The sequence below is a fragment of the Aquarana catesbeiana genome, linkage group LG04 (genome assembly GCF_042186555.1).
Source record: "Aquarana catesbeiana isolate 2022-GZ linkage group LG04, ASM4218655v1, whole genome shotgun sequence".
Classification (NCBI taxonomy): Eukaryota; Metazoa; Chordata; class Amphibia; order Anura; family Ranidae; genus Aquarana; species Aquarana catesbeiana.
In genome coordinates this window covers 615,268,074-615,291,698 of record NC_133327.1, presented here as the reverse complement: position 1 = coordinate 615,291,698, position 23,625 = coordinate 615,268,074, and the positions used below count along the sequence as shown (strand labels likewise).

The window sequence follows — 23,625 nt, the reverse complement described above, 5'->3', positions numbered from 1 at the left end:
TCGGGGAATGTAAATATCCCCTATGATAGCAATAGGTAGTGACAGGTACTCTTTTTTGAAAAAATTGTGGTCTATTAGACCCTAGATCTCTCCTCTGCCCTCAAAGCATCTGACCACACCAAGATCGGTGTGATAAAATGCTTCCCCAATTTCCCAATGGCGCTATTTACATCCGGCGAAATCTAAGTCATGAAATACTCGTAGCTTCCGGTTTCTTAGGCCATAGAGATGTTTGGAGCCACTCTGGTCTCTGATCAGCTCTATGGTCAGCTGGCTGAATCACCGGCTGCATTCTCAGGTTCCCTGTTGAGACAGGAGAGCCAGAGAAAAACACGGAAGACGGTGGGGGGGGGGGGGGCATTCCCTCCCACGGCTTGTAAAAGCAGTCTAGAGGCTAATTAGCCGCTAGGATTGCTTTTACATGAAAGCCGACCGCTGGCTGAAAAGAATGATACCAAGATGATACCTAAACCTGCAGGCATCATTCTGGTATAACCACTCAAAGTCGTGAATGGCGTACCTGAAGACAAAAAAATGGTTAACAATGGTTAACAATAAAGCACAGTAAAGTGTAAATAATTACACACCTGAAAAACAAACATGATAAAACATAATAACAATAACAATAACAATAAAACATTGCAGAATAGAATACAGTAAAAAAGAGCAGAACAATAGAGAGAGAGAATAGAGAGAGAGAGAACAATAAAACAACAACTATTTTTTTTTATTTCATATTTTTTTTTTTTTTTACACTTTTTTTGTAACTAACTTTTATAACGGTAACCGGTTCCAGGTTCGGGTCTCTCAAAATGCGATGGCATCTTGGGAGACCCTGTGAAAGTGTGCCTAGTCTGTGCAATGCTGTACCCTACGCTAATACTCAACTAGTGAATGGTAGCGTTCAAAACATTCACCAATGCAAAGACCAGGATTGTCAGGACAGGAGGGACAATAATAGCGGGTGTCACGCCTATATCAGCGCTTGCTGCAGACACGACATCTTTTTTGGGGGGTTCGTTGGGTAGGGGTACTCGGGAGGACATAAAGAAAATGCCTCTCATGCAGCCGACTGCATTTGGTTGGGGATGTGAATGGGGGAAGTACGGGCGCTGCAGAAGCGGTGGGTTCCCAATTAGGATTGGCGAATGCAGCAGGAAGGGCATTATGGGCACGACGGGCCTGTGTTTGTCTTCTTGGTGGCAGCGGGACACTACTCGTGCTTGCCACCTCACCAGCTTGAACTGCACTTATGGGACTCGCCACGTCACCAAGTGTTACTGCAGTGCTGGTTTGACTACGACCGGGGTGTACTAGGCCGCTGGCGCTTGCCAGTTCACCAAAACGCTACCAAAAAACGTTAGCGATCGCAGGGATCAGGCCTGACTCTGCGAACGCTGCAGTTATGCGTTTAGTGTTTTGTAAGTGTCAGTGATCGATCGATACTGCACTTGGGTGGGCTGGGCCGGGCCGGGCGGAGGGGCAAAACGCAGGTGCTAGCAGGTATCTGGGCTGATCCCGCTAACACTGCGTTTTTGGGAACCCTAAACTGCTGGTGACGCTAGTATAGATCTGATCGGATCAGATATTGATGCGATCAGATACTATACCACTAAGGGAGGTGTACGGTGCGTGCGTGGGTGTTAGCGGTACTGGCGCTAATCTGACGCTGCCTGGGGCTGGTGCTTGCCAGTTCACCAAAACGCTACAAAAAAAACTGTTAGCGATCGCAGGGATCAGGCCTGACTCTGCGAACGCTGCAGTTATGCGTTTAGTGTTTTGTAAGTGTCAGTGATCGATCGATACTGCACTTGGGTGGGCTGGGCTGGGCCGGGCGGAGGGGCAAAACGCAGGTGCTAGCAGGTATCTGGGCTGATCCCGCTAACACTGCGTTTTTGGGAACCCTAAACTGCTGGGGACGCTAGTATAGATCTGATCGGATCAGATATTGATCCGTTCAGATACTATACCACTAAGGGAGGCGTATGCTGCGTGCGTGGGTGTTAGCGGTACTGGCGCTAACCTGACGCCTGGGGCTGGTGCTTGCCAGTTCACCAAAATGCTACCAAAAAAACTGTTAGCGATCGCAGGGATCAGGCCTGACTCTGCGAACGCTGCAGTTATGCGTTTAGTGTTTTGTAAGTGACAGTGATCGATCGATACTGCACTTGGGTGGGCTGGGCCGGGCGGAGGCACAAAACGCAGGTGCTAGCAGGTATCTGGGCTGATCCCGCTAACACTGCGTTTTTGGGAACCCTAAACTGCTGGGGACGCTAGTATAGATCTGATCGGATCAGATATTGATCCGATCAGATACTATACCACTAAGGGAGGCGTATGCTGCATGCGTGGGTGTTAGCGGTACTGGCGCTAATCTGACGCTGCCTGGGGCGACGCATATCACCGCCGGGCGATCAGGGGGCTAAACCTTTATTTGGTAATAAACGGCGGGTGCCCTGACACTATAAAAAATAAACGAACTAACCAGCGTCATCCGTAACGGTTATACGGTGATCAGTGGTGAAAGGGTTAACTAGGGGGCAATCAAGGGGTTAAAACATTTATTAGGTAGTATATGGGGGTCCCTGACGCTATAAAACGCTGACGGCGAACCTAAATATTTACCTCACTAACTAGCGTCACCAGCGACACTAATACAGCGATCAGAAAAATGATCGCTTAGTGACACTGGTGACAGGGGGTGATCAAGGGGTTAAAACTTTATTAGGGGGGGTTAGGGGGGTACCCTAGACCTAAAGGGGGGTAATACTCACTGTCCCAACACTGTAACTGTCACAAACTGACACTATGCAGTAATCAGAAAAAAAAAAAAAAAAAACAAAAAAAAACTGCTGGTGTCAGTTTGTGACAGGGGGGGGGGGGGTGATTGGGGGGGGATCGGGGGGCGATCGGGGGGGGGATCGGGGTGTTTTGTATGCCTGGCATGTTCTACTGTGTGTGTGTGTGTTGGTGCACTCACATAGATGTCTTCTCTCCTCGGGCCGGAACGGAAAATACCGACCCGAGGGGAGATGACATCACTTCCTTTGCTGCTGTTTAGCATACAGCAGCAAAGGAGTGTTTTCATTGGCCGGCGGCGATCGCGAGGGGGGGGCCACGAACGGATGGTCTCCCCCTCATCACCGATCGCCGCTGGACAAAAGACGACCGCCTCGGGCACCGGGGGGGGGTCCGATCGGACCCCCCACCCGCGGAAGGCAAATCACGTACCCTGTACATGATTTTGCCTGTCCGTGCCACTTTGCCGACGTACATCGGCGTGAGGCGGTCGTCAAGTGGTTAATCGACAACTAATCGATTATGAAATTAATCGTACTATTTTCATAATCGATTAATCGGCCAGTAACATAATGGGGTTAAAAAAAACTAAAACGAGCCTTTTATAGTACAAAAAGAGCAATTAATCGCTACTGTAGATGTTACTTTCACAGTTCTACAGTAAAAAAATGAACCCCTTACGGTAGTATCTGCTTTTTTTTTTTTGTACTATAAAGGGCTAATTTTAGTTTTTTTAACCCCATTATGTTACTAAACGTCTTAGACCTGGTTCACATCTATGTGATTTTTGGTGCTTTTTTGCAGAAGCGCACTGCAGTTCATTAACATGGTTTCCCATTGGACACGTTCACATCTATGCTTTTTTCAGCCGCTGCATATTTGGAAAGGGTCAGGGACTTTTTTTTTAACGCAAACACGGTGCTTTTTTGGTTTAATATACTTCAATGGAGAAGCTGCAGAAAAGCATTTAATGCGTTTTTGCAGCAATTTGTGTTTTTTAATTAAAACAACAAATTGGCCAAAAAAAATGCAAAAACGCAAATCGCCACAAAATCACGTGCGCAAAAATCAAAACGCACAGCAAAAAGCACCGCAGAAACAGATCAAAAGCAAACTGCCTAGGCGTGTAGCGAGCCTTATTCTGGCCACACGGATCAATTTTTAGATGAGAATATTCAGACAAAAAATCTTTGTAAATTCGCTGAATGAAAGAATGTTGCTTGAAATTTTCACTTGTTTTTAACATTCTGTTTTTAAAATGAATGTAATTTCTGAATGAAAACCACATACACTGTCTGAAAATTCCTTTGACTAAGAAGTTTTCTATTTCCAAATTTTCCTGTCACTGTGGTTGAAAATGAACATCGATTTGACCCCACTAACGATTAGAAAATCGAATGAACGTTCTTAAAATGAATTTTTTTTTTTGAAGGAAGACATTTGATCTCTGAGTCTGATAATATTTATCAGATTCACCCTTTAATAGTATGTACAGTATATCTCTTCTCTAACAGTTTACACAGTATATCTACTCTAAAAGAATATACAGTATATCTCTTCTGTCTGTTATTCTCAGAGTGGATTAGAGATTTTTCTCCCTAACCATATAGTTGGTTATTTATATTTACACTTTTTTTTTTTTTTTATGTTATTAACCGATTAATCGAAACAATAATTGGCCAACTAATCGATTATGAAAATAATCGTTAGTTGCAGCCCTAATGGATTCACAGTATGTATGACGTAGGAACAGGAAGATCCTTCCAATGCAGCACCACTTTCTCTTCAGCAATGAAAGCTAGCAGTCAGTCAGCATTTTTCTACATGATCTCACACTGCAAATACATGGCTTTTAGGCAACAAAACAGATGTGCCTTGTTCATGTCGGGGGCACTGTTATTTTTTGGGAGGAATTCAAGGCAAAAGATATATTTTATATCGCTTTCCTGATGAAGAAGTCTGGCGAGGCTCCGAAACGTTGCTTCTGTTACAATTATGTGATCGCTGAATAAAGCTTTGGACCCGTTCTGCAGATCTGTGGTGTGCTGGTGACATTCTCTCACTCTGATTACCTTTTTGGTTCCAGCCGGTGATCTCTGCAGCACCCATTTACACTTAAGCCGCATACACACGAGCGGAATGTCCGTCAGAAAAAGTCCAATGGGAGCTTTTCATGGTATTTTCCAACCGTGTGTATGCCCCATCGGACTTTTTCCGTCGAAAGTTCTGACGGGCTTAGATAGTGAACATGTTCTAAATTTTTCCGACTGAACTAATTACTATCGGGAAACCTGCTCGTCTGTATGCTGCTCCGGCATACCAAAAACAACGCATGCTCAGAAGCAAGTACGAGATGGAAGCTATTGGTTACTGGCTATTGAACTAACTTTTTCTAGTCCCGTCGTACGTGTTGCACGTCAACTTGTTCTGGACGGTCGGACTTTGGTGTGACCGTGTGTATGCAAGACCGCTTGAGCGGAATTCCGTCGGAGGAAACTTCGGAGTTTATACCAACGGCAAAACTGGTCGTGTGTACAGGGCATTAGGTTTCATTCACACTTGTACAACTCTAAAATTGCACTGACTTTGGAGTAAAACTTTGGATGGGTGCAACTTGGATACGACTTTGGCTTTGACCAGTGATGATGGACAACTGTTGCACAACTGCATTGTATAACATTCAGGTATAACGTTCATGCAACTTTTGAGGGTAAACATTGAAGTCTATGGCCCTCAAGTTGCATGAAAATCGGACTAAAGTAGTGCATGAACTACTTTGAAGTCGTTGCAACTTTAAGTTGTGCATATATGAATGGTTATCATTGGAAAATATGGGAAATGACTTGTCATGCGACTTCGATGTCTAAAGTTGCATGACAAGTCGTACAGATGTTACTGGAGCCTTACAGCCACTTTGCAGGTACATGTATGTTGGGAGTAGTATGTTGGTATTGGGCTACTAGGTGCAGTTTTATTTTCATGTCTTTCTGCCATAAAATCCTTTCTATCAGTGGCCCTTTCCATTTCCTATCAAGTAGGTCTTTCTGTGCTAAATCAACCAATTACCTCATTACCTCCGGATACTTGAATCCACTAGTACACTATATTGTTGAAACCATTGGGGCGCCAGCATTTACACACATATGAACTTTAATGGCAACCCAGTCTTAGTCTGTAGGATTCAATATTGAGTTGGCCCACTGTTTGCAGCTATAACAGCTTCAGCTCTTCTGGGAAGGCTGTCCACAAGGTTTAGGAGTGTGTCTATGGGAATCTTTGACCATTCTTCCAGAAGTGCATTTGTGAGGTCAGGCACTGATGTCTCTGCTCTAATTCATCTCAAAGGTGTTCTATCGGGTTGAGGTCAGCACTCTGTGCAGACCAGTCAAGTTCCTCCACCCCAAAATCGCTCATCCATGTCTTTATGGACCTTGCTTTTATGCACTGGTGCGCAGTCATGTTGGAACAGGAAGCGGCCACCCCCAAACTGTTCCCACAAAGTTGGGAGCATGAAATTGACCAAAATGTCTTGATCTTCTGATGCCTTAAGAGTTCCCTTTACTGGAACTAAGGGGTGAAGCCCAACCCCTGAAAAACGACCCCACACCATAATCCCCCCCCCCCCTCCACTAAATGATTTGGACCAGTGCACAAAGCAAGGTCCATAAAGACATGGATGAGCAAGTTTGGGTTGGAGGAACTTGACTGACCTCAACCTGATAGAATACCTTTGGGATGAATTTGAGCGGAAACTGCAAGCTGGACCTTCTTGTCCAACATCAGTGCCTGACCTCACAAATGCGCTTCTGGAAGAATGGTCAAACATTCCCATAGACACACTCCTAAACCTTGTGTACAGCCTTCCCAGAAGAGTTTAAGCTGTCATAGCTGCAAAGGGTGGGCCAACTCAATATTGAACCCTACGGACTAAGACTGGGAAGCCATTAAATTTCATGTGTGCAATGGCAGGCGTCCCAATATAGTGTATAACTAACAGTGTGAGCCCACCCTCATCCAAATAACAACAGGATAAACAATGGTAGGGTGTTACAAAGTGTGCCAAATATATACTTTATCTTAACTATTTAGCTGCTTGTCTTGAGTTCTGCATTAAATGGTGAATTAAGTACTATGTTTTTATGGGAATTAAATTATTGTTTGATGTGATGCTTGCTGATGGTGAATAGGCCAGAAGCAAATGTGGGAAAATCTGCATTGTTCCTGGGGTGTGGTACATTTAATTGACATGCAGAGATCAGCTGCCTGTCTACATGGACTGACTCACTCTTGTGTTATCATTGTTCTGTTACACAAAATACCAGCAATTAATGCTATATGATGATAGTGAATCATACGTGCTCCAGAGTGAGTCTGTTTCTAAATACTTTAGCCTCTTCCATAGTGAAGTATTTATCTATCACTACAATTTGATTTTCTGTCTAATTGGCCTCCCTATTTATTACCAAAAAAGGGCTCTCCATCCGACTGTTGCTTACATTACCTGCAAACCTTTATAGTTTTCTATTGTGGAAGGTGTTGATAATGTTGATGATTGCCTGTAATATATTACTAATAATTTGATCATTTCAACTGTTTAATAACTTGTGTATATCTTATAATAACTGGTAAAACAGCATAGTCATATTTTATTTTTTATATTCTATTGCAGATCCTCCTCCAGCATATCAACTGTGAGTTCACCATTGACAGACAAGTTGTTGAACTTTGAAGTATGACGTGGAGAAGAACCCAGTGCGTGAGGTCACAATAAATATATGGTAAAATAGTCTGACATATACATTTTGATTGCTTCATATTATGATTTCTTCATCTGGGAGATAGCAGAGGAACTGCCTCTGATCATTTTCCAAAGCCACAAGACGGCACTGTTATTGTGTAATCGACTTTTACCACTAGCTAATCATAAAGGGTGACCAAATGACCTTAAGGCAAACCTTGTGGGTGGATGAAAATGAGATCATCATATAGCTTCCTGGTTCATGCAGTACACCACTACTTTCTCACAATGTAATTGGTATACTACTGATTTATCTAGGAATTTTAGGACATGTCTAAGAGCCCTTTCATACTGAGGCAGTTTTCAGGCATTTTAGCGCTAGAAATAGCGCCTGTAAAGCGCCTAAAAACTGCCTCCCATGCCGCCGGAGTGTGAAAGTCCTGAGTACTTTCACACTGGAGCAGTGCGCTTGCGGGACGTTAGAAAAAGTCCTGCAAGTAGCATCTTTGGAGCGGTTTGGGAGTGTACAGCGCTCCCAAACCATCCCTGCTAATTGAAATGAATGGGCATCGCCTCCGAAGCGCCGCAACACAGACGTTTCTTAACCCCTTCGGCTGCTGGCCTGGGTTAAAAGCGTCCCGCTAGCGGCGGAAAAGCGAAGCTTAAACAGCGGTAAATCGCCGCTAAAACGAGCAGCGCTTTACTGCTAATGCCCGGGCGGCCCCAGTGTGAAAGGGGTCTAAGGCAGTTCTTGCCACAAAGTAAGTCCACTATATTACAAAGTCCATTCTGTTTTACGTGTTGTACAATAGCACACTTACTGTGCATTGTGGTGTACTGCGTGTGTTGACAAAAAAGGGGCCTTTACATTATTAATTTATTTAGGCTCCATTCACATCTAGTCGTTTTTTGCAATTTTTGTACAGGCGTTTTGAAGTTCAAAGATCACCAATGTAAAAGCAGTAAAACGCCTGTAATCTGCCAAAAAAAAAGAAGCCCATGTATTTTTTTGAGCGATGGGCATTTTGCTTTAGGCAACAGAACGCTCAGATATGAACAGAGGCCATTGAATATATGGGATTTGTCTTGTCGGAGCGTATTTAGCATTGAGGCTTAGCCCAAAAACGCCTAGATGTGAACGGAGCCTTACAATGGATGGGCTGCCTTAACGCATGTGTTAACACTCTGCAAAGCACTGTATAAGTGTGAATAGGCCCTAAAACAAGCCCTACAAGTTACCATCAAAATGATTCAGGTTCAAGAAAACTTGAATCTTGCAGGAACTGACCTCTTTATGTTATAACTATTGACAGAATTAAGCAAGGATTGGAGGGAGCCATTTAAAAAAAGATGGCCATTTAAACAGAATTGGTCTAAAAAGTATTGGTGTAACATGCAGGGCTGCTGATAGAAGTCATGGGGCCCCATACAGCCTACCTGAGAGGGCCCCCCTCCTTCGAAAATGCCAAATTACATTTTTGTTAAAATGCAACGCCCGTGATGCTATGCTTTGAAGTCATGGCAGAAATGATTCCCCCGTTGAACAAGACCTATTCAAGTGATCAGCGGCACAGAGGAAATATCTGCACCCACACAGTGAGTGATTGGTACCGATCGCTCACTGTGTTCATTCAGGTGCCTTCAGCAGCTGCTATTGGGAAAGGAGAGGAGGAAAAACTGAAGCACCGCTCTTCCGCCCTCACAGCTGGTGTTCTGTCAGCCTCAGTGTTGGGGGTGCGGCAGGGAGCAGAGCGGTGATGCCTGCCCCGCATCACCGCTCTCCTGCGGCTTCTCACTGTGAGAAAACTGACATAGAGCTCTCCTTGTTCAGCGGTGCAGATCCCCCCCCCCAGACAGCTAATCAGGAATGGCCCAAGGGGGGAGCCAGAGAGTGAGACCTTAAAGAGTCCCGGATCCTCCCTCTGCCAGGTGAGACCGGCTGCAGCATGAGGAGAGAGACACCCTGCTACATCCAGAGGGGTGATCCCATAGAGATGTGATGTCATCAGTGACCGGTGAGCTGTGTGTGGGAGTACAGGTGGGGTGTGCTGGGACTTGTAGTTCACCCCTTTAGCTGTCTGCCTGACATACCACAAGGGGCGCTCCACTCACAGTGCTTGATGGATGTCTGTCAGTGATCACCCTGAAAATGCTGAGTGCCTGGCTGTCCCTGGGGTCTGATCCTCCGTTCCTGGGAGAAGTGTGTAGCTAGTGAAGGCACAGTGAAGGCACAGCTTCAGATCTACATGGGGGGGGTTCAGACCAGCATGGCAGCCAGGCACCTTGCATTTTCAGAATGAGCAATGACAACCTTCATATCTCCATTCTACAGCCAGAACCGCTGCTGCTATTCTGACTGGGGTGAGGCAAAGATGCATTCTGAACCCACTACTGCACAGAGGCCTGCCTCTGTGATAAATGGACCAGTGCTGCCACCAATGCAGTGATGGCAGGCAGCGTGGCAAATGACATTCCGCATCTGGTGGAAGGCGACGTGGCAAGTGACACTCCCACTGATTCTGCATTATGGTGAGTTGAACTATTTCATTTATTACTACAATGTAATAATAGAAATAATGCACTTCAATCACTCTGACACCATATCAAGTATGGTGCCATGATGATTGAAGCGCTAACACCAGCCATTGCCTGCGAAAAATCATTTAACCCCCGCATGACCCCCCCGGTCCTTGGCACAATTTTCTTTCATGCAGCTGGTCCCTGGTGCCAAAAAAGTTAGGGGACCATTGCTATAAAAGGTGGCATTAGTTGTTAGGAAGTGGTCAAGGCAGGTTTACTGTGTTACAGAGATCAACAAAATAAATTCTCCTGCTCTTGATGATTGCAGCGATACCACATATATGTATGTTATTTGTTGTTTGTATCCATAATAGGGCCCAGAAACAATAGTGCACATTTTTGATCCCCCCACCTAAAACATGCTTTTTTTTTTCTTTTATTTAATCCTATCTAAAATACACTGAGCCTGACCTAGACCAAACCCTGATCTAGCTTTTTTGTTTGGTTCGACTTTTCTTCTCTAGCAAGGGGTAAAATATACAATGTAATTTTTTTTCTCCGTTGAAGAGGAGGAAAAAAAAACCTTGGGGTGGGATGTACATTGAATGATCACTGTGATAGCTAATCAGGTGATTGAGAACGGAGCCTCCTAATTGTTGGTACAGGACTCGGGGGCTCTCGCTGAGAGCCCAGCCTCTATGCTGGAACCCCACCCACTGTGCAGCATACTCCCAGTACAAATACAAGTAAGTATATATGTGGAACCATTGAAGAAAACTCACTTTCATGAGGCCTGCATACATGTGTGCAGTTGGTGGGAAGGGGTTAAAGTGACAGTTAGGCCTCATTTAGACTTGCGGTTGCAAGATAGCGCGGTTGAGCCACATTTTTGCTGCCCGCCAAATGCCCCCCCCCCCCCCGCCCCCAAGCTGCAAATGGCAGTGTAGGGGAATGTTTACATGCCGCTGTGATACTTTGCTTCGTGGCCACGGTTAAATTGACCTGACATGTAGCAGTGCTACAAATGCAAGTCAATGGGGAATTGCCACAAACGCCCCACAACCACATGCAATGCACACATTTGCAGTGCGATTGTTGGCACAAATGGGGTTTAAAACAGGCGGTGAGGAGACGTCATCGCCTGTCAGTATCCTCTGCACTGTGATCCAGAAGCGGAATGGGATTCAGTGGCAAGAGAAATTGGATGCATGTCTAAATTAACTCTAAAGGTGAAGTTCAGCTTTAAATCTATCTCACAAGCTCTACTCATCATTATGCAACAGAATTATTAAATGTCCCCCCAAAAGCATATTTCCTTTCCTGCTGAGTGATCTTCTGAGCAGGTATCTATGGCATTTCCCCTTCCCAACACAGTCACCTGTGTGTGCTCATCACATTGTTCCAGCAGACAGAGATTGAATGAAGATTAACCCCTGAGGTGTTTCCCTACTTGTCTGACCTTGTTTTGCTGAGTAATAGATTATGAATGTGCCTACTGCAGCTTATATCATGACTGATCATTACAGGGCTCGTGTCTGGACAGCGTGACATGATGTCTAACAAACTTGTTGTCAAGGTAAGAACCGATTATTATGCAAACCACTGTGAACAATTTTAGAAATCCTTGTGCTGAAAAAGCTATTCATTTGCCTAAGATAAATTACAGGATCTTGAACTGAAAAAAAGTTCATCTATAAACATTATACATTATTCTATCTCTTTAGAAATGGTTATGTAAAAACAGGTGATACTACTTCAGATTATCTACAGGATAGATAATATATTTAACACTGATATGGATTGTGAATGTTACTGAATCCTCAAACATTAGTGAGTTTGAAATGTAAATTAAACTGCCTTCTACCTGGTATGCTCTGTGTGATATAAGACCCCTTTCACACTGGGGCAGCCGCTGCGCCAGCGCTAAAGCGCCATTTGTTTTAGCGGCGCTTGAGCGCTGTTTAAGCAGTGCTTTTAACCCCAAAGAAGGGGTTAGAAACCCCCGTGTTGCGGTGCTCCTGAAACACTTTTCAGGCACTTCGGAAGCACTGCCCATTCATTTCAAAGGGTTGGGCGTTTAGCACTCCCAAACCCCCCAAAGATGCTGCTTGCAGGACTTTTTGGAACGTCATGCAAGCGCACCACCCCAGTGTGAAAAGTCACACTAGAATGAATGGGAGGCGGTTTTCAGGCGCTTAGCAGAGGCTATTTCCAGCGCTAAAGCACCTGAAAACCTCCCCAGTGTGCAAAGGGGGTCTAAGGCATCTTTAGAAAGCTAATCCATCTGTGCCATTTTGCATTAAAACTGTATCACACACAAAAATGTAATGTAATATATTGCAGTTTACCAATCTTTAAATGTGTAAGGCTGCATTATTATTATTTTTTTTTTAGGCTTTATTTCACAGAGATGATCAGGCCAGTAACACAATTTCTGTTTTAGGGTGTGTCTACTCCACTGGAAGAGCCACAGAGACACATTTAAACAGCAGCACTGTCCATCTGGGGAGAGGGGTAGTGTTCAATGCACTAGCAAATTTAGATGGACATGACAAAAAAAATTAAATGCATTTTTTCCTTTGGGATAAAGGTTTTACATAAATGAAATAAAGCTGACCCTTATAAGCACCCCTGTTTGTGTTAAAGGATAAGTTCACTTAAAACAAAAATAAATGCACATTATTTTGCAGGTAAAATGTGCATTTACTACTTTTTTTTTTTTTTGTAGGAGCCTGGAAAGCATTGCACCCGTGATCAGCAGATCACAGTGTCGTGCAGGATTCCTAAAGACTGTTAGTGTAAGCTGTCTGCCCGTGCCTCCAATACAGGCAGACAGTTACACAATGACAGAAAGCTTAGTTAACTACCTAGAGCTCATTGAGAAATGCAAGCCAACAGCTGCAAAGGCTGTTGGTACGTGTAGTACATTTATGCACAGAACCCTGTGAATGAATGACACGGCCTTGTGGGCAGGGCCCCGCACCGCCGCTCTCTTTTCAAATAGCGACTGTAGGTACAGGGAGAAGATCCCTGCTGTCGCAGGGAGTGGCTGCAGGATCGGGAACATGTTACATGTTCCACCTTAAAAATAGGTGTAACATGTTCCCGAAGGTGAACTTATCCTTTAAATGGTTTGTTTCAGTCCTCTAACCAGGGCCAGCGCTACCAATAGGCAAACTAGGCAGCCGCCTAGGGTGCAGCCTGGTTTCCCTACTCTCCGTGCTATGTACGTTTTCGGTGCCATGTATAAACACCTCTGTAATAACCTCTAGTGGGCGCTGCTGGCTGGGATGAAGCATGCATATCAAGGGGGGTGCAGGGGATGCCTCTGCTGCATGTAACTCAGGCAGGCAGCAGCCACTGCATAGGCGCAGCACTGACATGTCCCGACGGAACGGAAGCAAACATCTCCTGCACGCCTCTATCAATGACCTGTCTCTCCCTGGTGATCGTCCAGAGTACAGCCAGCTCTGCCCATACATTCAGTTAATCCAGTGATCCCGCCCCCCCATGTTACTGCCATTCATAGAGGCCACTCTCCCTCCCGACCTGTCCTGTACAGCGGCAGCGTGCTTTAGCCCATAGGAGTAGTGGGCGCTTCGGGGTCAGTGCCTAGTGACAGCTGGAGGCAGGGTCGTCGGATGCAGCAGAGCCCCGGTGTGTGAAGAACTCTGACATTGTATATACAGTGCCTTGAAAAAGCATCATGTCCTCCTCTCCTCCCTCTTCCTCTCGCCCCTCTTTCTTGCCCCCCTCTTTCTCTCCCCCCCTCTCTTTAGTCTCTCTCTCCCTCCCCTCAGTATGTAGCACACCCCGCAACCCTGCACTCCGTACACAGCCAACCCCTCAATCCTGCACTCTTTATGCAGTGCACCCACGACCCTGCACTCTTTATGCAGCGAACCCTGCACTTCTGAACTCCGTGCGTAGTGCACCGCGCAACCCTGCACTCAGTATGTAGCGCATTCCGCAACCCTGCACTCAGTATGTAGCACGCCTCGCAACCCTGCACTCAGTCCGTAGCGCATCCCGCAACTCTGCACTCAGTATATAGCGCACTCTACACTCTTTGTAGTAAAATAATTTAGTAAAAAAATGCAGACCCCCTGCATTCTGTGCATTACACACTCCTGACCCCTGCCACCTCCACCGCATACATGGGCAGGGCAAAGAGGGAGGAGTCAGGGGCAGCAAAATGAGGTTTTGCCTAGGGTGTCAAAAATCCTTGCACCAGCCCTGCCCCTGCCTCTAACTTCCACTTTTGCTGCACAGCTGGGTCTGCTAAAGAAAGTTAATTAACAGATTAACTGTCTGGATCAACAGGTAAAAATAAAAGGGAAAAAAGCCTAAAATGAATGCAACCTCCGCATCTTAGGATAAAACATAAGCAACCAATATAAACATTTTCATATATAGCATCTGGATGAAGGGTAAAACAAGGTAAACTGTCGTCAGACAGTAGAGACATGTTTACAAGTCTGATGAGTAAAGAATAGCAATCAATTATAGGTGAGCACATTACGGGACTCCAATAGGAACAGGTGTTTAATGGCAGCAATAAAGAAGCGTCAGTAAAAAGAATTAACAACACAATTATGATACATAATTGATAAGTATGTATGGGTTATGATAAGTGTGTATGGGTTATGATAAGTGTGTATGGGGGGCCGTTAGGCCTTAGAGCAAAAGAAAGGGCATAAAAAGGCCTCTAGCATTCTAGGAACAGAGCAGAGCAAGTATCTAGAAATCACTAGATGATAAAGTAGTAGGGGAGGCAAGCATTTTTATTTTTAAAAGCATAAAGAAAATGTATTGAAAAAGTTCCCATAATTTACAGTATCCGTTATATCCATAAAGTATCCCAGTACTTGTATATATTCCTCCTCCAGCACCAGGATAAATACTTTATATGGTCTTTTGGTTCATTTCAGCATAACATGCTAATGTGGCGATGGGGTGGAGGTTTCACTCCATGCGATTGATGGATATTTTTCCAATTCTTCAGGAGCAATGCACAGGCTTGTTTTTGGTGCCTGTAATTTGTACACAGGTCTGGTCACTAAAACAAGCCCACTTTGAGCATGTTTAGGGGTACAAAGAGAGAGAGAGCCCCAGTATGCAGGATCGACTGTGGACACAGGTTTTCTTTAGGATCCAGTAGGTTTCCTAAAATGGGGGGACCATATCGTGTACTCGTCATATACTGGAGTAGAGAGCGGTGATCAAGAGAGGGGTGTAATCTCCAGCTTATCCTTGGGAAGCCCCAAATAGTGGGCATAAATGCTGTATAAGCCTCTGAGAGATCTTTATGCACTTTCTGGTTGATTCATGATGTGACAGGGGTGTTCCACATTAGTGCCTCTGTCCGAGGTAGGCTTGTTTTGGCGACCAGACCTGTGTACAAATTACAAGCACCAAACTTGGCCTATACTTTGCTCCTGAAGTAGTGGAATCATTTCTAACAAGTGCTTTGAGTGAAATCTCCACAGCCACATTAGCATATTCTATTGAGTAATGAAATAAGCCATAGGACCATATAATTGTGTTTAAGACTTAGAGCTTAATGGTTGCTGGGGGGGGGGGGGGTGTTGATGAATAAAAGTACTGCATTTCATTGTATTTTTCCTTGTATTGCATTAATGAATTGCAGCCTACTGAATGGACTGTCTGAAAGTGGCACTATAAGCAACATAAAGGATGACATATAGGGGTGCATTAACATAGCAGCCCCCCCCCCCCCCCAGTATTGTTGTTACCTGTTAATCCTGCCAGCAAAGGGGCACACAAGCTACCCAGCAAAAGTGGCAGCTAGGAGGTTAAGACAAAGCATTTACCACTAACAGGGGTGCTTACAATGTTCAGCTTTTATTCATGCATGTAAAACTTTTATACCAACGGAAAAAAAAATTGTTTCTGTAACTGTCTAAAAAGTGTTAGCTGGAATTCAGCTTTGTGTTAGGCCTCATTTAGACAAGGTGTATGAATCTGTGCCCCAATAGGGGGGCTGAGTTTACCTGCACGGGGGTGCATGTATCACATAGGGGGATTGTTAGCCTGCTTGTGATGACAATAAAGTTGCATAAAATAATAAAATGGTAGAAAAAAATATAAACGTGAATAAAATAACTAAAATGAATTAAAAACCTTAAACAACCCCATCCCCCCTGCACATACATACAAATGCATGAATATGTAAACAGGGATTGCACCATCCATGTGAGGTATTGCCACGAACATCAGTGAGAGCAATAATCCTGGAGACATAATTCACAATTAACTCTAAAATGATAACCTGTAAAGAGCCACTTATTAAAAAAAAACTTAACGTACCATAGTTTGCAACCATTTCTCAAGTGCACACAATTTTAACACGTATGTATGTATTTATGCATTTACTCAATGCAACATCATCTTTTATAATTTACCAAAAATCGGTATTATATTGTGCTTTTGTGCAATTAAATTAATTTTACTGTATTTTATTCCTGAAATGTAGCATTTGATAAATGTCTGGATAAATATTTTGTGACATAAGAAATTGTAACAGCCACCATTTTATTCTCCAGGGCCTCTGTTTTCAGAAATATAATATGCTTGGGGGTTCTAAGTCATTTTATAGCAGAAATGCTGTAATTAAAGCAGAACTTTTTTTTTCATTCTGGATAGAGCAAGGGAAGGTTATAACACCTGTGAGATTTTTTTTTTACATCTGTTAGTCATTGCGGAGATTTACCTTCACTTCCTGTCCCATAATCAAACAGGAAGTGAGAGTAAATCCCTGCAAATTAAAGAAGTCCAGCCTGAGCTTCTTTTGGCTGGGCTTCTCCTATGGGTCACAGGAGTGCAAACTGAATTGCACTCCTGTGACCCATTTTCACGACGTCACAGGAATCAGTCCAGGCACCGCATCATAGTTACATAGTTACATAGTAGGTAAGGTTGAAAAAAGACACAAGTCCATCAAGTCCAACCTATGTGTGTGATTATGTGTCAGTATTACATTGTATATCCCTGTATGTTGCATCATCACAACAAAGTCTGGATCCGCCAGGTGCCCAGACTGACACCCGTCTCAGCCTCTCAGCGCGCGCCTGAGTCTGCGATGTCCACTCCCCGCCCCTCGACAGCCCAGCGCTCCAATGAGTGTGGAGGAGCAGAGAGGAGAGCTGCTGATTGACAGTCAGCAGCTCTCCACTCGGGCGGTGTTCGATCGCTCACTTCTCATTGCAGAGGCGCCAGGGGTCAGATGCAGCATCAGACCGATGCTGCATCAATTAGGTAAAAAAAAAAAAAAAAACATACTTTTCTTTTAAGGGAGTTCCTTGGGTTACCAGAACTAGTGTCCCCATTGGAAGATTTCCCGTGTATTACTTCTCTGGGGACAACCCCAAATTTGGGATTTCCATTTACTTTCTATGATAATAGTAAACAGGACAAATAGAGAGGGTCAGTCTCCATAACAGGGCCACAGACAGCAATAATACAAACTGACAAGCATTCTAATCCCTCTATCCAAAACTAAAAAACAGTTTTGCTTTTAGTTATACTTTAACGTGTGCAAAAAAAAAAAAAAAAATCCCCCGGACAGTATTTTTTTTAATAAGGCCTTAGGTCACTAATGAACATAAAACAATGAGGAATTTACATAAATGGGTTTAATTTTTGTGTCCATTTAGTTCAAAGTCTGACTGCAAATTATCAACAGATGTTTACTGGACATTGTTACCTTTTTTGTACACTATTTAAGACTGTGTCTAACATTTCCTTATCTTTGTAAAAAAAAAATAAAAGCTTTTTTTTACACGTAGTCGTGCCTGCAGCTCGAGGGCATATTTTAAACTGCCGCAGAGCCAAATATGTCCAGTAGAGGGAAGCATTTACATAAGATAATTCAGGACTACAGTAAAGTTGTATTTCTCCATAGACCCGTTTTGTTTGAATATATATATATACTGACACTATTTTTCTTTTACATTGTACTACTGATGCCACAGTACTATAAATTATGTAATCAAATTAGAGAAGTGTAAGGATTGTATAATTTTTAGGTCCAATTCAGGGTGTACCGACATCTCAAAAACAGGCATCAAGAAAACAAAAGGAAAAGAAAGATGGAACTAGGAAGGTACAAATGAAGGGTCATAAATACACTAGTGCTATTAAAATGTATATAGATTTATTACAAATCGTTGTTGAAAATACATGATATGCTTTTTGGAAATGGCATTCATAGATAGCCCCTTTACATCTAACCCACCATATGCAAATATACTGAAAAGGGAGAAAAATCAGACATGTCACAAGATTTTTGCCATAGTGTACTATGGTGTGTTGCAATGCATGTGCGTCGCCTTAGTTCGGTGGAACACAATGCAAAATGAATGGCACTGCAAAAGGTCAATGGTAATAATGTGCACGACACTACCTGCCTGGAGTTTGCATGTTCTCCCTGTGCCTGTGTGGGTTTCCTCCGGGTACTCCGGTTTCCTCCCACAATCCAAAGACATGCTGGTAGGTTAATTGGATCCTGTCTAAATTGTCCCTAGTATGTATGAATGTGAGTTAGGGACCTTAGATTGTAAGCTCCTTGAGGGTAGGGACTGATGTGAATGTACAATGTATATGTAAAGTGCTGCGTAAATTGACGGCGCTATATAAGTACCTGAAATAAATAATAAAATAAATAAAATAAATTTCACAGACTTTCACTTACGGTATATCTGTTTCTGCAGTACACAGTAATAAGCACAGGAGTAGCCGGCAGTTAGGATACAAATATTTTTCGCTTCCAGTGGAGGATCTGCTTGGCTGTTCCTAGTATGTGTGCGTTATTTATGCACAACCAATGCTTGAACCCTTCAGAGATCCCATCCATGTACTACAGGCATTTTAGATTGCTAGAATGTGGCTGATTTACTACAGTTGAGAATCTTCAGTGGAAAAACTGTTTGAATATACACATCACTTTTCCTATCATGTGCAAAGCATCTGCACGTGGTTGGGTATTCAGAGTGCTCTTCACATGATTGGATAAATTAAGTCCAGGTTCACACATTGAGTTTTACTAAAAAAAAAAAAAAAAAAAAAAAAAAAGTGCTGCACTAAAAAAATCATATAAAGGGGAAAAATGCGCTAATGTATCAGTTAAAAATGAATTATTTAATGAATTAATAAAATTATAGTCCAATGAGCAGCAGCTTAATGTGAGATATACACAAAATAAACATAGATAGGAAAAGCCGTGCTAAAAAAATCATGGCATAAGGTAATCGGAATACACGTGTAGAAAACTAAGTGACAAAAAGATGCGAAGTCCCAGAAACCTACAGTAGTGTTCAAATGAAAAAAAATCAATGAAAAGATGCAAAAAGAATGCCCATACAGGGCCACCAATGTTGTACCCATGCAAAGTTAAAAACCACAGAAGTGCTTGTAGTGATGATCCATAAACAGAATCAGCCACCGGCGTGACAGTAACCACCACCATGAAAAATGAGGGTACGCTTACTAGAGAGTGTGGACCCAAGTGCCTTACGGTAATGAGTCACACAGGGAGCAGTAAGTAGACATCGTATAGAGAAGCCAGATCAGTCGGGTGTCTCATATGGATGGATCTCGCCAATCCCCTCGGTTCTGGTATGGATGGACTCCAACTTGGACACACTCTAAAATCTTAGATGTGATGGCTACTTTAGTTTTCTTTTTTAAGTTTTTTTTCTTCTCTTTTCATCTGGTGATCCAGCCAGTGAGTCTGTCACATGTCCAATCCTTCTGGAAAGTTCTGTTGGTCAGGTGACCTGGAAAGCCTTTAAATTACAGGAAATGCAAAAAGCACTACACAATTTGAATAAGAAATGAGGTTCAGTTTTTGCTACCATGGGTTCAAGGTGAATCATGTGGATTCAAAATTTACAGTCCCAGTGAATTTATGTGCACATCCCCCCCAGGAGACTTTTTAAAAATCATAATGCACTTATCCATATACCCAGTGAAGTGACTGTCCTCGGGTGATGCACACAGATTAAATAAATTCTCCTACATAAGTTGTACTTGTCTATCTGCAGCCCTTTCTTCTCTATGTCCGTTCAAAGTGCTGAATTTTAAAGCTTGTCTGAGCTGTGAGAAAAAAGGAAGTGGAGAGCTGAAGTTGCACTCTGCAGAGCTCAGTGAGGAGAATTCTAGGAGCTGATTGGAGGAAAGGGACACATCCCCTTAACACAGCTCACAGGAACAGAGCTGAGGCTGTCAATCAGCTGGATTTCCCTCCCCTGTCACCATTTTTCTCTTGGTGTCAGGAAAACTTGTCAGAAGTGATTCCTGCTGATAGGAAAGAAATGAAGCCGTAGACATAAATGACAATCCGTGCTCTTAATTGAGACAAGTATACACTATAGAGGGATATGGTTTGTTCATATTTTCATGTCTGAGGTTTACAACCACTTTAAGGCCTCAGTCACACAGACAAATTAAAGCGTACACCTGTGCAAGGGACATGTGTTTACCTGCACAGGTGCATCCCCATGCAGGCAGTCCCATTCATGTCAGTTGGAACACAGCGGTTGCATGGACACAGCAACTATTCCCAATTTGATATCTATTCGGGTGCATGGCTCCGAACGCAGTGAACGCACACCCGTACAAATGTCAAATTGGGAGCAGTGTCTGTGTCTGTGCTGCCACTATTTTTCAATTGACATGATTGCCAACTGTGCACCCCCATCAATGCCTGATCTATAAGGGAGCAAAAGGGGCAACTGCCCCCCTCTATACAAAAAAACAATATTAAAGAATTATATAAAATAATGTAAAATATATCATCTTAAAAAAAATCCTTTCTTTCTTTTATTAAATTTAATTTTGGAAAGTAATATTTTGCCTGCCATCCTCTGTAAAAGGTTTTACTCTGGACTGGTACATTGTATCGTTATATTTAAAAAATAATAATTTTGGCAGCTCAAGCGAACCACACAGAACGCTTACGCTCTTAAGGAAGGTGGCCTGTAACTGCATGTGTACACGTGTGACCTCAGAATGATGTTGTGTCATGGAGTTTGAAAGTGTGTGACTGTCATTGAGAATGTAAAGCAGGGGTCTCAAACTGACGGCCCGCCAGCTGTTGCAAAACTACAAGTCCCATTATGCCACTGCCTGTGGGAGTCATGCTTGTAACTGTCAGCCTTGCAATGCCTCATGGGACTTGTAGTTTCGCAACAGCTGGAGAGCCACAGGTTGAGCACCTCATGGTGTAGGAAAATGTATTGTAGCTCAGGACTAAGCCTGAGCTGGGAATCTGGGTCAGGGTTCCAGGGTTCAGTGACTCAGGGCAGTATGACTCAACCTAGCAGCTTCTGTGGTGTCTTCCCATGTCTTCTGGGACATTGAAGAATGCCCTAGACAGCTATGATTAAGCACTGTTTGTAATGTGAAACGCGTAAGCTCTTTTCCGCTCTGCTGTGACCTGTATTTCAGATGACACTTTTTTGAATAAAAGGCAAAAAAACTTTTTTGGAGTGCGGCTGTCCAGAACTTCTTCCTATGTTTAATGCCTCATGGGACTTGTAGTTTCGCAACAGCTGGAGGGCCACCAGTTTGAGACCCCTGAATTGTAAACCATCTGTATATATGAGGTCCCCCCCCCCGAACAAGAAGTGCTCCAGGCTCTCCAAGGTCTAAATCTGGCCCTGATCCCCCATATAGGTAAACAAAGCCCTCGTACGGGCATAGGCTGTAGTACGCCAGTCTGAACAAAGCCTAACTCAGGATAAGACCAGTCCACAAATGTGGCTTTTTCTATATGATGCCATAAAGTTACATAATCTGTACCATAACACCTATATCACCCTACATTTAATATCTCTTTTATCTCCAGTGGCCACCAGAGCTAAGCATTGGTTATCACAGATATCGTGACAGATACGTTTTATGCTTGGACAAAATGCATTGCAATGAAGACCCCTTCTCAATTTATAAAATCATGTTAGAAGGCAGGTATAGAGATTGGTATTTCTACCCATTGGAGAAAAGGATCATAATTGTGAATCATATGGTTGTTCTATGTGTTTGATGCAAATCATGCTAGTGTGACTATAGAGTTAATAACTTTGCTCAGCACAACCTCCTGCTTAAGATTCAATAATCCTGTTGTGCTAAAATGTATTAACCAAAGTACAGTTTACATGTTTATTTATGAAATGCGTTCTGCTTTCATGGTCTGCACAGCATGTACAATTTGTACAAGAAAAAGAAGCTAAATTGGAAAAGAAAGTTTTTTTTTGGACTTGCACAAGCCAAAAACATAGTAGCCACTAGATGGTGATGTTTATTCATACTTGTGGACTTTTCTATTTTAGACTAGATGGAGTTCCTTTGAAAGAAAAGAGCTGACACAATAGAAAGGGCTGCATTCTTTAATAGGGAGAAACCTAGTATCTTATCGTGAGCAAAAAAAGTGTAGAAAATTTACTCAATGTATATACTGCTTGATTAGCTATTGAAGTTAAAAAAGAGAGATCTCATTGCTGGAGTCTTCAAGCCATACAAGGAGTCAGCAGGTGAACGATCCCTCCAGAATCCACTTCCAAATGGGATATTTTTTTTTTTTTTTAGAGAGGACTAACATTTCAAGGTTTATTTTATATAAACGCAGGATGAAAAACACTTTAAAGCGGTAGTAAACCGCACCAATTTTTGTTGTTATTTTTTTAACCCTGCAAGGTAAAGGCATAATGTGCTAGTATGCATTGCATACTAGCACAATATGAAATACTTACCTTTAGAACAAAGCCCTCCAGCGCTGCGCAGTCACCGTTGACAGGCGCTTCCATCTTCACCCGGTCTTCCCTCCGGGTTCACGTCCTCCGGCCGTCTGATTGGCCGCCCTGCGATGATGTCACGGACCACAGCAGGGATGGCATGGTATACCGTCCCTTCAGCATGCATGCACCGGTGACGTCACTGGCTCCATGCAGTGTGAATATCTCCTTAACCGTGCAGGTTTAGGAGATATTCACTGTACCTAAATGTAAACCTTATTATAGGCTGTAGGTACAAGTGCCAGAAAAGGCTTTACTTCCACCTTTAAATTAGACCTAAACCCTAACTGGATGACATTTAGTTTGCTTAAAGCACTGTGTATTAAAGTGGTTCGAAAGGCTCAAATTTTCATTTTTTCAAAGTTCTCTGCATTAGGAAGGCAGTAAAAATGCAAATCAACCGCTTGTTTTTAAGGTCTGCAGTAGAAATGAAGAGTATTTACAAGGAAAACATTCTCACTTTTCCTACACAGAACCAACATACTTGGGACAGCCCTCGTATGTTTACCCATAGATGGCAACATGAAAATAAATTCCCAGGGACCCGTGCAGCGAAGCTCGTGGTTCTGCATTCATTATAATGCTATGTACCCAATTATTACTTGTTTTTGTTGTTTGGAGTATAAATAAATGCAGGCACTGTAATTGTTGATCTTATTTTTAACTGTGAAAAGCTCAGAAAACAATGGATTATAATAAATAAATATGCAGATCCTGTCTTTTAGGATGCTGCTCGTTGGTATTGAGTGCTAAGGA

At 43.1% G+C, this 23,625-nt stretch overlaps 1 protein-coding gene across 2 annotated transcripts in view; it reads left to right on the top strand.

The window, feature by feature from the left end:
- Positions 1–23,625, top strand: part of SLX4IP (SLX4 interacting protein) — a 324,078-nt gene that overhangs the window by 24,255 nt on the left and 276,198 nt on the right. Inside the window, exons 2-4 of one of the 2 annotated variants that reach the window (XM_073628269.1) lie at positions 7,469–7,577; positions 9,870–10,066; positions 11,584–11,633. In XM_073628269.1, coding sequence (XP_073484370.1) covers positions 10,003–10,066; positions 11,584–11,633 — 114 coding nt within the window. In that variant the 5' untranslated portion in view covers positions 7,469–7,577; positions 9,870–10,002. The remainder of the gene's footprint in view (positions 1–7,468; positions 7,578–9,869; positions 10,067–11,583; positions 11,634–23,625) is intronic. The other variant, XM_073628272.1, reaches the window with a different exon arrangement.